Source organism: Podarcis liolepis, assembly GCF_965112155.1.
Source record: "Podarcis liolepis genome assembly, chromosome: 6".
Lineage (NCBI taxonomy): Eukaryota > Metazoa > Chordata > Lepidosauria > Squamata > Lacertidae > Podarcis > Podarcis liolepis.
The window spans coordinates 48,948,946-48,962,995 of NC_139559.1; the positions used below are offsets into that span (position 1 = coordinate 48,948,946).

Below are 14,050 nucleotides of genomic sequence, written 5' to 3' on the forward strand. Positions count from 1 at the left end.
TTTTCATTTCCCAAATGACTGCCTTGGCAAGCGCAATACCTACCAGGCTCAACGCCGGTCTCGCGCTGCCGCTTCCCGCGCTCTCAAGGACCCGGGAGGAGGAAGGCGTGAAGGGAATCCCGAAGGCGCGAAAACCTCGCACATGCGCAGGCCTTCCGCCTGCGACAGCCCAGTAGGCCGGCCGAAGTGAGCGGCGATGGGATGTGGGAGGGAGCTCGCTCGCCGCCCCGCGTGTGCCTATGTGGGGCACATTACAGCCCCGTGACATCAGCGCCACGCAGGCAGCCAGGCAGGCAGACGGCGAGAGCCCCGCGCTGGGCGGCCTCTCCTCGCCGCCGCTGCCCCGCCTCTCGCCGCCCGACTCGCCCGCCTCCCTCCCACGGCACACCAGGCAACGTCTCGCGGCACACTAGTGTGCCGCGGAACACCGGTTGGGAAACACTGATCTAGAGGACCACAAATCCCCCACCCATGGGTCCAAAGGCTTGTGGAGATGTAACAATGACAGTGGCTGGTGTATGCCAGCATAAGGTATACAATTTGAAGTGAGCCTATTTTTTAAAAAAGGATAGCTGTCTTTTCAAAACACCTGCTCCATTTGCTTCCCACGCTAACAGTTTAGCTTATGAAAGCTGAACTTATGCCATGGGGAGCTATTGTTTGGACACAGCTTTAGGCACAAAAATTGAGCTGCCAACCTTTTATTCTGATTATTACTTCCCATCTATGCTGTGTAAAATGGAAATGCCTAAGAGGCTGGGCTCTGTCATGCTACACATCCCCTCCTTCTACACCCTCCCTCTTCCCCCACTGGTCTCTTTACCCATCCTCCTCTCCTGCCTACTCTCAAACAAAACGCACAAATATTATACTGCTGATACTTATTACCATTGCAAGGTACAGTATAGGCACAAACAACCAGCAGGACACTTAAGGCTGCCCCAGGGCAGACAGGTGAGAATGTGGCACAAGGGATGCCTCTGTTTTTGCTGCCTTGCAATGGTAGTCAAACCTGCTGCCCTCATCATGCCTCTTAGCTATCTCATACAATCCTAGAGCTGGAAGGGAGCCTGAGGATCATATAGTCGAAGCCTTTGCAATGCAGGAATACACAGAAGTCAGGGACTGAACCTGCAACCTTGGCATTGTCAGCAACATGCTCTAACCAACTGAGTTATCCTGTTGTCTTGGACTGCAACTCCCACCAACCACAGTTAGCATGGACATGTTGGCTGTGGCTTATGGGAGCTTTAGTCCAAAGCATTTGGAGAGGACCACGTTGGTGCAGGCTGATCAAGGATTTCTAGATGGCCTAAGCTGGTAGATTCATCAGCTTCTGCTTTCTAGCTGCACACATCCCTTTAACATCAAATGGAAAGCATTCTCGGATGTGGCTGAGCTTCCTGTTTCTGAAACTTGAGGAAGGTGAAAGATAAAATGCAGAGACTTCCATCAGCCTGTAATTCCTGTGCTTTAGTAGCTCTGAATGAACTCTGCACTACGCCAGTGAATAATCCTCTGCTTACATCCGGCAGGTTTGTCAGGCACTTGTTCCATAGGGGCATACTTGGCACTTGTGCAATTTTAAAAAATTAAGTGTATTCATTTACCTATTAAGCTTGCCATTCTCAACACTTTGTGAGTCATGCAGTAAATATGCTTAATACCGCACACTCTGTTCATTGGAGAGAAATAAAATAGGATTCAGCTGATCAGAGAAATGATACATGCTTCTTGTCATCACTCTGGTGTATCTGAGAAGAATATCATTATTTGTAATCGGCTCAGCTGCATAGCACCCCGATGTGGAATAAGGCCAATTTTGCAAGTCAGAAGTCACACAAGAATGCATTTGATGGACAGGTGATCAAATCCAAAGGAGGGCGTGGCATTTGGAACCTTAACAGTTATGTAGAAGAGGGAATTTTAGCAGACACAACTATTCTCAGCACTGCAGGTCAAGTTGCACTTGCTGAAATGCTATCAAGGTACACTCAGGGCTTTCTCACCCATTGGGCAAAAATGGTCCACCACAGGTGTGCACAAGAGTCCAATCTGATCAGATGTGGGAGCTGAAGTAGCATCCTTGATTAATTTAATTTTAATATAATTGTAGGAGGTGTAGTTAATCAACTGTCAGCTTTGTTAATTCCTTCTGTTTTGTTATGACACCACCATTTGGGATATTTTCAATAGGTTTTTTAAAGCACCGCTGAGTTGAATCAGCAATTTTTTTTTTACCCTTGCTGAAATTTGTTTTCTTTTTTATTAGTTTCTACATTTCCATATTTTGCTCATCCAAAAGGAATGGCTTAACATCGAGGGCTGCATAAAACCCAAATAATCTATATACAGGAGCCTTATTCTGCTTCACATCTCATCACCCTTATTGCTCTTGTACACTGTGGGTCTCCTCTGTGACCAGTGGGGGTGGTACAGACTTCCAGCTCTTGATATGTAGATGCTTCTGTAGATGCCCAGTTGAGGCAAGGCATTTAGATCATGCTGCTTGCACTTTAATCTGGGTACAGTAGCACAGAACCGATGCCCAAATGAACAATGCTGTGGACAACCCTGTGGATTGAAACATTTGGTAGCTGGTTAGCCAGAACTTTTTGCCATTTGGACATAACTCAGAAACATGGAAAGAAAAGGGTGCTGCTCAGTGAAAATCCCCTTGACTTTGGAACTTAAACAAAAATCAGTGCAACTTGAAGCTCCTGTCTAGTGCCCTGGGTTTTTAAATGCTGAACATGCATAAACAAACTCCTATGCACTTTTACACACCCTCATTTCTATTAGCTGCCTTCCTACCTGCCATACCTGTGAGTTGAAAAATAGCTTTTGAGCAAGTTGCGGGGCTGGGAGGTATACAACTTTCAGTGGTATTCAACTAAGGTGTTCCATCAGTACAAAGATTTTCTCTTGTGCAATGGAACTTCTCTCCTCTTCCTCCTGCCCCATCCATAGATCTGCACCGGAGGGTTTGGGGAACCCCAAAACAGATTTAGGAGACCTATGGAGGCAGCACAGAGGGCAAAGTTCTGTTGTACAAGCAGAAATCCTTGCGCTGATGGGAGTCTTTCTTAGTGCTACTTTGGACAAAGTCCTTAGTTTCATTATATCTTGTTTTTATATGGGGCAGTCTATTAACATAGCAAAAATGAAAATTCCCTGCTCCCCCAGAAGCTTACATTTCAACTGTTAGGGAGGACAACAAAGGAAGCAGCCGGTTGTGTTTTATTAGAGCACCTCTGCACAACTCACAATTCCCACCCCCAAAGTCCACCACAGACCTCCAGCTTTATATTGTGGCCTATTGGGTGCATAAAACACCTCTGCTTTTGCAGTCCTAGACAGGCAATGAAAGCAGGGAGGAAGGGGGAACCTAGAAAGTTTATCAAGGCCCTGGTAGGCCAGCATACACAGTGGTGGTTTTGTGGTCTGACATTTTGTGGAGCTGGGCTGCTGCATATGTTCCTTGATAGGTTTTTGCCAACTTGTAGAAAATTGCTGCTTAGTGTCATTTAAATGCAGGCTTCTAGCTCCCCATAGATGAGTTGCAATTATCTGTTAATATAGCAGTCAAGGGTAAAATGAGGTGTGTGTGTCTGCCCTGAGGACCAGGGGTTTAGCACAATCACAAGCAGCTTATTCGTTACTGATGAGACAGCTGTGGCCTTTGTCCGGCAGGAAGTCCAATTAAATTACCCCAATGAGCCTTCTCCTTCACCATTCCACTTCTGTGCTTGTATGAGGTGCTTGCAGGAAACCTGGAAAGGACATTGGGATTGAAACGTATGTGGAAAATATTTTCATAGTTGTTTTCACAGGGTCTTTGGCACTGAACAAAAGAGTGGGAGCACCCAAGTGGGTTTAGGAGCCATAATTGGGCGATACATAGCCAGGTGGCTTCTGTTATTGGCTTTCTGGTGTTAGATAGCCAGGGGTCTGAATCTGATTTCTGTTTGAACCAAGGACAAGCCTGTTGCTATTTGACATGGAAAATCCTCTGTGGACCAAGCATTCCTAATCAGCAAGGATAATATTGTTTCAGGCAGCGCTTATTAGAACTGACATGCAGCTCTGCTATGCAATTTTTAGACTTGGCATTATGCAACTTGGTATATAAAGCATGACTAATAGCCCTGCTGCTGTGAGAACAAAAACCAGAATTAGGGAGTGAGATACCAAGAGGCTTATTGGAAGCCTCCTTGCTGTTGATAAATCAATAGGTCTTGCTCCCCACCCTGCCCTGCTCTCCTTCTCAAGCACATAACATGTGGGGTCTGTCTGTAATATCCACACAGTGGCAGTGCAGAATGTTCCCTAGAATGAGCCTCCCCAAAGAGACACAGTGAGAGGAAAATTTCAAGTTAAGAAGAAACTTCCATGGAATAAAATGGAAGGCCAGAGGCGCAGAGTTGAAGCCACAAAAGAGGGATTACACAACCCCCATTCCCTCACCATTGTCTTCTGGTGAAGGCTGCAATTTTAAGTTTATTTATCTGAAATGTTTTTCCCTGACACCAACACACAAAGGTGAAGAAAGACTCAAGTGATCAAGATGTGGCCTGGAGGGGTTGCCAGGCTGCAACCCAGAGAATGAGCAATTACCATTAAATGTACAGATCAAGTGAAAGACAGTGGTTGATCTTACGTTCCCCCCTTGTCGCCTTTCACTCTTCCCCCACCCCACTTACAGCATCAACCAGGGCTACATGGATACCCCATAGGAGGCTGTGGAGTGGGGAGGGCCAACAAAAGCCAGCAGCATCTGCAGCTACCTTGCCTTCTAGTTGATTGATCAGTTTAAAGATAAATGTTTACTTTTCAGCTATCTGGCTGCCGTAGTCTTTGCTTGCTTGGCATCACTGTGTGGTGCAGTCTTCACAGGACTGGGCAGTGCACAACAATCCATCACGTGTTAGACACGTGACTCAGTTTTACTGGGACCATCCGCCTTGGGTTTGCTTCTGTTTATTTTGGCAGGGACGCCTGTGCCTTTACCGGCTTTTAACCTCAAAAGCCTTTCCTGGCATGAGAAAACTTACCGTAGTTGCCTGAACTGAGCTGAGAGCCCTGAATACTCTGCCGCTAGCTGATGTGCAAAGTAAAAATGGCAAAAGTGGCACCTGCAGGTAGAGCACTTCACTGCTGTCCTGCTAGTCCGAAAGCTCTAAATTGATCTTCAGGTTCACCTACTTTTATTGAGACTTATCAGGAAGGGGAGCAAGAGAGATGTTTGTTAGGCATGCTATGCTAAACCTGCTAATTTCAAACTTTGTGCAGGCCACTGAACCCGAAAGGTATTTCCTTCCCTGCTAATTTAGATGGATTAGATCTCATCCCTTGGGAAAGGCCACGCTCACCCGTGCAACTGCTGATCTCTTGACCCATCCCTGGGAACAGGATGCAGCTGCCTGCAACCAATCAGCTGCAAATGTGTCAAGTGACTGAGGTTTGAATGCAGAGCAGTCCCAGAGGAGCTGACCTGGGAAAGCATCTTAAGCCCATAAAACAAGACGTGCTAGTTGGGAAGGTTAATACACTTCTATACCAAGAAGGAAGTGCCTGTCCTTTGTGATGGAGTTATTCTTACACTACATAGAAAACTCTCCCGGATCAGTTCAGAGCAGGAAGTGGGTTCAGATTTGGTGCATACGCATGCATGCATTCAGGGAAAACTTGTGCGTAAGTGGTCTAACCCAATGACAGGGACCGTCTCCGGTTGGCTATAAAAGGAGATCAGACAAATTAATGGAGGATGAGGCTATTGGTCAAATGGTTGTATACTACCAACAGGATCAGAGGCCAGTTGCTGGGGTTCATGAGCTGGAGAGTCTTGTTTGTGGGCTTCCCATAAGCACCTGGTCATCCACTGTGGAAAGAGGATGCTGGACTAGGGAGGCCTTTGATCTGATCTAGCCAGACTCTTCTTATGCTGTCCACCCTCCCAATTACTGTAACTATTCTTCTTTTGAAGTTACATTACTTGTGCCATTGCAACTGCCATTGCATGCAAGGGGATAATGTTGGAATTCTCCTTGCCTGCACTTTGATTGGGTCTGCTTGCTTTGCTTTTGCAAATCACATTTCAGTTCACATTTAAAGGCAAGCCTACCTGATTTTTCACTTTACAAACAACATGCAAACCAAAGCGCAGTCATCCTTTGAAATGTGCACTTCTCTGAATTTTGCAATGCAGTTCTCTGGCCAAGGAATATGTACAAAAATGCATATTGTTACATGCTACCCCAATCTCTGAGCAATGCAAGATTCCAGGGGTTCCAGGAGCTTAAACGGGGTTTGTGTTTCCTTCAAATTGTTTGGGTGAGGGTTTTATTACATTTTTTATAAACAGACTGGAGGAGGGGGATACCTACAATATTGTGTGTGGAAATTGCACAAGTGTCTCTTTTGCTACATGTACATTTGCCTGAAATTTGCATCTTGCAACAGCTTCCAAGCATGTGGCTAAAACTACATGTGTGCATTTTTCACACATGAAAACCTGTGGCCCTCCAGTTGTTACTGGATTACAACTTCCAGCATCCCTCACCATTGCCCACGCTGGCTGGGACTGATGGGTGTTGGAGTCCAACACCGTCTGGAGGGTCACAGTTTCCTCATCTCTGATTCACACTTTCCTCACTCTACCGTTGTAGGGAAAACATTGGGTGTGAAGCAGCCCTAGTATTTTGGAGTCTCGATATGTCAAATACTGAGTCTTCGCATCAGTGCTGTCATGGCTACTAAGACCTATGAATCCAGATAGCCAGCTGAGGTACCAAAAGAGCCTCTTTGTCCTGCTGAGTGAGGAGAGGTTCCCCTTCATTTTTATAAGCAACAGCAGAATTGTGCGGGAAGTCTCTTTCCTGGTAGAGGCCCCAATAAGCTTGCAGCAAGTCCACACATTCATCACTTGATGGCTGCACGCCACACGGTGCATTTTATGTGTGAAACAGCCATCGCAAATGAAACACTGTGGCAGACACGTCAGATCACAAACATCAGAATTTTTGATCCAGGAAGTTCACACAGCCAGATGCAAATGAGAGTGTTAAGTCTTCAAGAGATGTGACATTAATGATGCATGGCTCAGTTAGTTAGAGGGTGATAATAACACCAAGGTTGCAGGTTTGATCCCCATATGGAACAGCTGCATATTCCTGCCTTGCAGGGGGTTAGACTGAATGATCCTCAGGGTCCCTTCCAGCTCTACAGTTCTGTGATTCTTTGTGTGAATCTACCCATAGCTACTTCTGACTACGGCCAGATTAAAAGCCCACGAAAGCTTGAAGCAGAAGATGCTCCATTCATGTTCATGTTCATGCACACGATTGCCGCTTCCACCCGGGTTTTGCTTAATGCCTCCCAAAAGAAGTATGACAGGCAAAATTCATCAGAAGAAGCATTACCCAGCAAAAAGCTGCAATAATGGGGAGAGCAGCGCTTGCTGGATAGCTCTTATAAAGCTGTTAATGGCACACACTTACATCCGTAAAAAGGGTTATGAACACACTGAAAGCTATTCTTCTCATAATTGACTGTGCTGTGATATCAGTAACAGAAGGATAACCATTAGTGGATTCCAAGCAAAGACCGGCCTGGCAATTAAGGCTGTGGATGAAAAATCCAGATATTGGCATTTAATTATTGACTGAATGCCATAAAAGCTTGGGCAAGCCACTCCATTTCTCTACACCTAAGTATCTGGCTTGTAAATTGAGGGGAATCCAGGCAATAATTTCTTCTCATCCAAATAGATTCTCTGCAAGAGGCATATTCTATCTATTACTGTCTGGTTCACAGTCATTCAGAAAAGGGAGGGTAGGAGCTGTTTGCTCTAAGCATTTTCACTTTCAGTTCTCGTACCTGAAATATGATGAGAAATAGTTGCCTCAAATGGGCCCTTTTACTAAAGATGTGCAAAATATTTCCACTTTGTTTATAGCATTGTCAAATATCAGAATTGTTTCAACATTTACTCTAAATATAAAAAAGCTATGAGAATGTTTTCAAAATTCCTACCAAAACACTACTCTGAAAGAACATGACAATTCTGTTCTATTGATGTCCCTTTGCTTTATATATCCAGCTCTACTACCTGACCAGGTCCTGCTAATATCTAATATAAGCTGCTTCAAAACATTTATAATTAAAATAAATTCTCTCTCCTTCCTTCCTTCCTTCCTTCCTTCCTTCCTTCCTTCCTTCCTTCCTTCCTTCCTAGAACTCCTGAATCAATGGTATAGAAACTAGACCAACAGTGATTATTGATTGATATAGGCATTGTAACTGACAAGTGTCTTTCCAATTGACTTCCCAAGCAGCCTCTGCTGCAATTTACAGGAGCTCTTAAGCCCCAGTTTCATTTCATTCAACTGGGTTGTGTGTGTGTGTGTGTGTGTGTGTGTGTGTGTGTGTGTGTGTGAGAGAGAGAGAGAGAGAGAGAGAGAGAGAGAGAGATATTCTGTTCATACATGACCTTTCTGTATAGTTAACAAGGTGAAAAAAATTGAAATATTGTATAATGAAATAGTCAGATGGGTAGAGCTGAAATATTCTGCTACTCAAAGTAAGGGCAATCTGACCCCTCAGTTGGGATAATTGGGATACCTGCCTAGGATATAATCTCAGGCTGTTTGTCCTGCATATTTTTAGTAGGCTCAGTCCAGGGGGCAAATCACAGCCTAACCAGAGTATAGAATGCAATGCTCAAGAGCATTTATTGATGTTACTTTTTTAATACCTAATATCTACAGCAGAGTTATCAAACTCAGACAACGCCCCCAGCCCCATGCACACCTTTTAGGCATCAAAGGGTATGAGCTTTCAGCATGCATGCCTAGTACCTAGGCTGATTCAACACTCTCCTGAAGTTCCATCAAGAATAGTCACTCTGTGCAGAACTAGTGACTTGTACAGAAATATACATGCTCCAAAATCCTTACATGAGGTCTGAAGCATGGAGTCTGTCCTGGCTTTGGACAGATGCTACTATGAAAACAATTTTTATTCATTGGAAGGTCCTACTTCTTGTCTATACAATGATAATATGGTGTTAGTAGGCATTTGTCCAGGGTCGGGGGCATACAGGTAGGGTAACAATGCTTTAACCCTCTCTGTGGTTGCTTTGGCATGGTGCTGTCAGTCTCCACTGAGCTTTTGTCTTCTCCCTCTGACTCAGCCAAGCTACCATATGTGCTGTCTGGGCAGTTTCTCCAGCCTTTAGAAGGCCGAATGACTCACCACCGCTCTTCCCTTTGAAGCACCTCTGGATTCTCCAGCGCACAGCTCTGATTTTCTCCCTTACTATGTTTTTGTTTTTTTTATAAGCCATTCATGTCTAGGAATCAATGGGAGGGAAAAAAAGTATCTAACAGTGTTTTCAGTGCCAGGTCTCTTAAATCAAAAGAGCTGAAAAGATGCCTTCCTGTCTAACCAGCTCCGAGGAAAGCTTTTGTCATGGGACACAGAGACAAGCATACACGAAGCATTGATTGGAAAACTATTTTTCCCCTTTTCTTTTCTTTTTCCCCTTTTTGGAATCTTTTGCTGGGACGGAATCTGAAAATGCTTGTTTTTGCAGGACTGTTGAATCCTCAGTGACTGTCACTAGAAGCTGGGATTGGCTCGAGCAATTATCCTGTTAGAAATGTAAACTGGGAGAATGTAAACTGGGAGGACCTTCCTGTTTGCTGTAATCCTGCTTGCTATGTATTCAATATGTGAAAACATGTCACGGGCATCCCAGGGTTTCTCCACACTGCCAGTGTCATCATGGGCTCTCGTCCTGTACCAGCACCTGAACTCTCTTCCATCAGCAGCAGCAGCATCCTCTCTCTCTTTTTTATTGTGTTAACTGACCTGTTGGCTGGCATAGCTACTGAGCTCCACTGTAGTAACTTAAATGGTTCCTGGACCTTGTCATAGATGGACGTTGCTAATCTTAGATAACTTTCTTGCAGGCTCCTGCAGATGCTTCAGTATGTAAGTGCCAAGCATTGTCTGCAGCTCTTGTTTTTTTAGACTCTGCCGTATGTGTGCCAGACTTCTTCAATGGAAATGTTCCCTTTCTAAAAATGATATTCGTGGAATTGTTTGGGAACTGGAACCCACGAGATGTTGAGAGGAGAAGTCCTGACAAAGTAGCTTTGTGGACTATTATAACAGGAAAAAGGCAGGACTGTTAAACTGGAGAGGTCGCTATGTTGTTTCCCCCTCAGTGCTACTACTGCATCCCAGACAGTATTTAGTACTATTATCTCCTGTGCTGTACACATGCCTCTTCCTGTCAAACTGTACCTAAAAATCTTAATAAAGAGATGTGGGAGCTGAATTCTAACTTTTGGGTATTCCTGCTGTTGCCTTATTCTTGGTTACTGGGAAGGTTCAAGCAACCTAGCCGTTAGAGTGAAGTTCTACTGAGCTGCTGTGCCAGTGATATAGACTGTAATTATCTAGCCAAGAAGACTCTAATGCCCGCGGCATGGTCATCTTATGCATCCTGCAGCATCAGTGCAGTGCTCTTGCGGCAAAAGCGAAGGCACACACCAACTCCCTTTTGCACAGCTCACTTCATGTGTTAACACGACTTCATAGCCTCGCTTGATTGAAAGGGCTTGCACAAGGATGTCACCGCATGCTATCTGTTTATCAGCAGCAGTGGAATTGGCTAAGTCAGCTGGCAGCCTCCCTATGAAGGCCTGAGAAGTTCCAGGCAGGGTGGTGGCGATGGGGCTGAGGTTGTTGCGATTCAGCCAAGAGGCCAAGCACAGACATGCCCCTTTTCTATTCCACCCCCCAACAATTACGTGTTTCTACATCACACGATAACTCTAGCAGTTCTTCCTTCCCAAAACTATTATGCTAGATTGTTTGCATAGCTGGGGAGTCCTTATACACAGCAACCTGGATCCAGCTCCCACAGATTGCAACGCAGCACGAGAGCTTGCTCTGTTTGTGTTAAATGCAGAGTGTCTCAGCCGGGTGGCTTAACTCTCACAAAGCCTGAGGTTGTTCAAGGAAATGGGACTGGAACTGAGGAATGTTGCTTTAAACCCAAACCCCACCCAGCCCTGCTGCTTTCCATGAACTGAGGTGAAACTGTAGTTTCAGTAACACATTCCACAGGAGAGCACTCTTTTCTTGCCTGCACTTTTAATCTTACAGACACACACACAGGGGGGGCGTTCTGCCTCCCCCCCCCCAGCACACTTTTCCTACAGCTGCAAAAGTCCTAAGGCTACAACTGCTGCTTCTCAGCATCAGTTGCACCCTTGATGATCCAGATCAAGAGATCAAGAGGACCCTGTGAGGAAGTGTCAGGAAGACCAAGGTGAGGACCCTAACAAAGTGTGAGTGGGTGCTGTAGTTCTAGGAATGCAGCTGGTAGCCGGAGAGATTGCCAGATCCACGAGTTCCGGAGTGTGCTGCTGTTTTTCACCTCAAGTGCCAGACCCTGACTGAGAGAAATGTCTTTCCAGCTTTCCTGCAGCAGCATCCTTCTCATCCTCTGCTGTGGGCAGGAAGGCAACAAGCTGTAGACAAGAGCCAGAACTGAGCTGTCCCTCACCTCTGATCCGAGGTCCATCTTTGGCAACAACAGTGGCAGACTTGGTTCAGCCCTTATTGTATCTCCCTGCCCTAGAGACCAAGAACCTTGGAGAGCTGCCAAGGTTCTCTGGCTGCTGGCACCAGCCCTGCTCATCTGAAGCCAAGGCCCTCAATTAAACTGGAAAGAAAAACAGCATCAAATCCTGAGCAATCCAAGCTTTGTGGCTGATGGCCAAGCCTCAATTACAGATAAAAACTCTCTGACGCACAGAGAGAAACTGTATAGTGCCCGCTGAGATGGGGAAAAGCCATTTGTAAATCAGGATGGCCTGAAAGCTGCACTGCTGGGTCCATAATGACATTGAAGGCATTGCTGGGGTGCTAATGATATTATACAGCAGGGCTTGTTTCCAAAATTGCTGCTGATCAATATAAGCAGATGCAACTTTCGATGCCTGAGAAAAATATGAGAGCTGCTCTGTACATGGTACCAGCTTCCTCAGTGGCCAAGGCATTGGTTTAAGTGCAGGTAAGTTGGAGGGCTTGTCCACATTTGAGCATTATTTAGCAATTTATCCACTTGTCCCCCGTGCAATTTAGACCAATGTAGTCCATTCCCACATGTATTTGAATGAGTACTGAAGAGCAACTTCAATCTTTCCTGTTCATACCAGTAGGCATTCCCCTTTGTGCTTCTATCCGCCTTCTGATTTGTTGATTCCATTATGCCAATTAAGTACTGACAGGGCATGCATTTGCACCATGTTTTGCCTTTCTAGTCTACCCAAGACGTATGCAAAAGTGAACAGGAAATTGTAGATTTGCTTGTGCAGTTTTCTAGTTTTGTGAAAATCTGAGGAATCCAAAGAAACACACACACAAGCTTGTGATGTGCCCCTACTAGCATGTTAGAAAAGAAATGAAAGCAACTGTAAATTCTCAACACATAATTTTTCAGACTGCTGCCCAATATATGATTCTGGCATAGGAGTTTTTTATGTCATTTGCTTGTGCAGTGTTCTGGTTTTGTGCAAATCTGATGGATCAAAAGAGAGAGAAAAGAAACCCCACTGGAAATCATTCCAAGCTCAGCTAGAAAAGTAATGGAAGCAATGAGAAAATAGAAGACATGGAAAGGGGAATAGCATAAAGTGAAAATTAATCCACCCACCCCAAAAGAATGAAACAAATAGTCTGCAGCCCTGAGTAAAGTGGTTGGAAGCTTGAGTCTCCACAACTTATCAGATTACCTCTATCAGGTAAACCCCAAATTTACAAGGGAAGAATTATGTTGTTGGAGGGTAATGTTATGTGGACTATAAAAATTAAATGGGAATGCAAACACACAGTAAACTCCAGTGTGGACAAGCCAAAAGAGCTATTTAAGTACAGAATGCTCCTTAAATGAATCTGTCATGAAACTCACACTCCATCATTCAAATCCAACTTGACACCAGTGAAATAAAAGGAACATTAGAATGGTGGAGGAATCAAACTATTAACCAAGGTTAGTGACTCAAAGGATACAGCTAAAAATGCAACTGTGCATGCTTACTTATGTATATGCTTCCATTAGGCAGAATGAGGCATCTGCCTCAAGATGCTGATTTTGGATGTCAAAGGGTTACTTAATTTATTATGACTGTATGGTTTTTTTATTGCCAGGGGGTGGTGAAAGGGCTTGGGGGAGTTTGTGCTTCATGTGCCAAAATAACTTGATTCTGGGTACCATGTATGATCCCTGTAAGACAGTCACTGTTTGCTGCTATTCCTCAAACAATACTGAATTGAACAATACTGAATTGATTCAATACTGAACTGCTTTGTATAGGCAGTGCTTTTGCACCAAAACTCCACAGACTGTGCTCTTGTTTTACTGTTTCAGGTTCCCTGTACCTCTCCCTCCTGTATGCCACCTGCTCCCTGAACTTTCCTGTGGCTTCCTCCTTCCTCTTCTTACTCGCCCCACCCTCAAATTTCTGTTTTACCTTTCACCTATCCAAACCTTCTTTAAGTTGTCAATTGTAATTGCTCACGTAAAGACTAGAAGGCCCTGGATTCGACTAGAACATGAACATTCAGATCTCTGTTGTGACCCAAAACACTTTTGGCTATGCCACCAAGAGTTGCTCTGCAGAGGCTATGGTCCACCAGCTCCCTACATGACATTTTACTATTCTTGACAGATACCACTGCAAAGGAAACACATTTTTGCAATTTCATCACCAAAGGGTAAGATATCGGGAATCACTTTCAACTCTCTGTAAATATTCTCATAGCCCAGCAAGATTGTATGTGCATCAATGACATCTCCATATAGACTTAGGAGCTGTCATTTGAATCTTCTCCAAATCTCTCTGCCTGCCAAATTTGATTGGCAGTGGAAGGAAACTCTTTTTACTTCCTTTATACATTTACACTTACTGTCTTCTACCAGCACTTAGGAATGCTTCCGTCAAACACAGTGAAAGCTTGTGCTGAGTGGAAT

At 44.7% G+C, this 14,050-nt stretch overlaps 1 protein-coding gene across 10 annotated transcripts in view; it reads left to right on the plus strand.

The window, feature by feature from the left end:
• Window positions 1-14,050, plus strand: part of KCNC4 (potassium voltage-gated channel subfamily C member 4) — a 66,294-nt gene that overhangs the window by 20,159 nt on the left and 32,085 nt on the right. The window contains exon 4 of one of the 10 annotated variants that reach the window (XM_083509474.1): window positions 4,706-10,351. The exons of 5 other annotated variants lie outside the window; for them this stretch is intronic. In XM_083509474.1, coding sequence (XP_083365600.1) covers window positions 4,706-4,803 — 98 coding nt within the window. In that variant the 3' untranslated portion in view covers window positions 4,804-10,351. Of the gene's footprint in view, window positions 1-4,705; window positions 10,352-14,050 lie in introns of those variants that run through there. 4 more of the 10 variants (XM_083509477.1, XM_083509475.1, XM_083509482.1 and 1 more) reach the window with 4 other exon arrangements.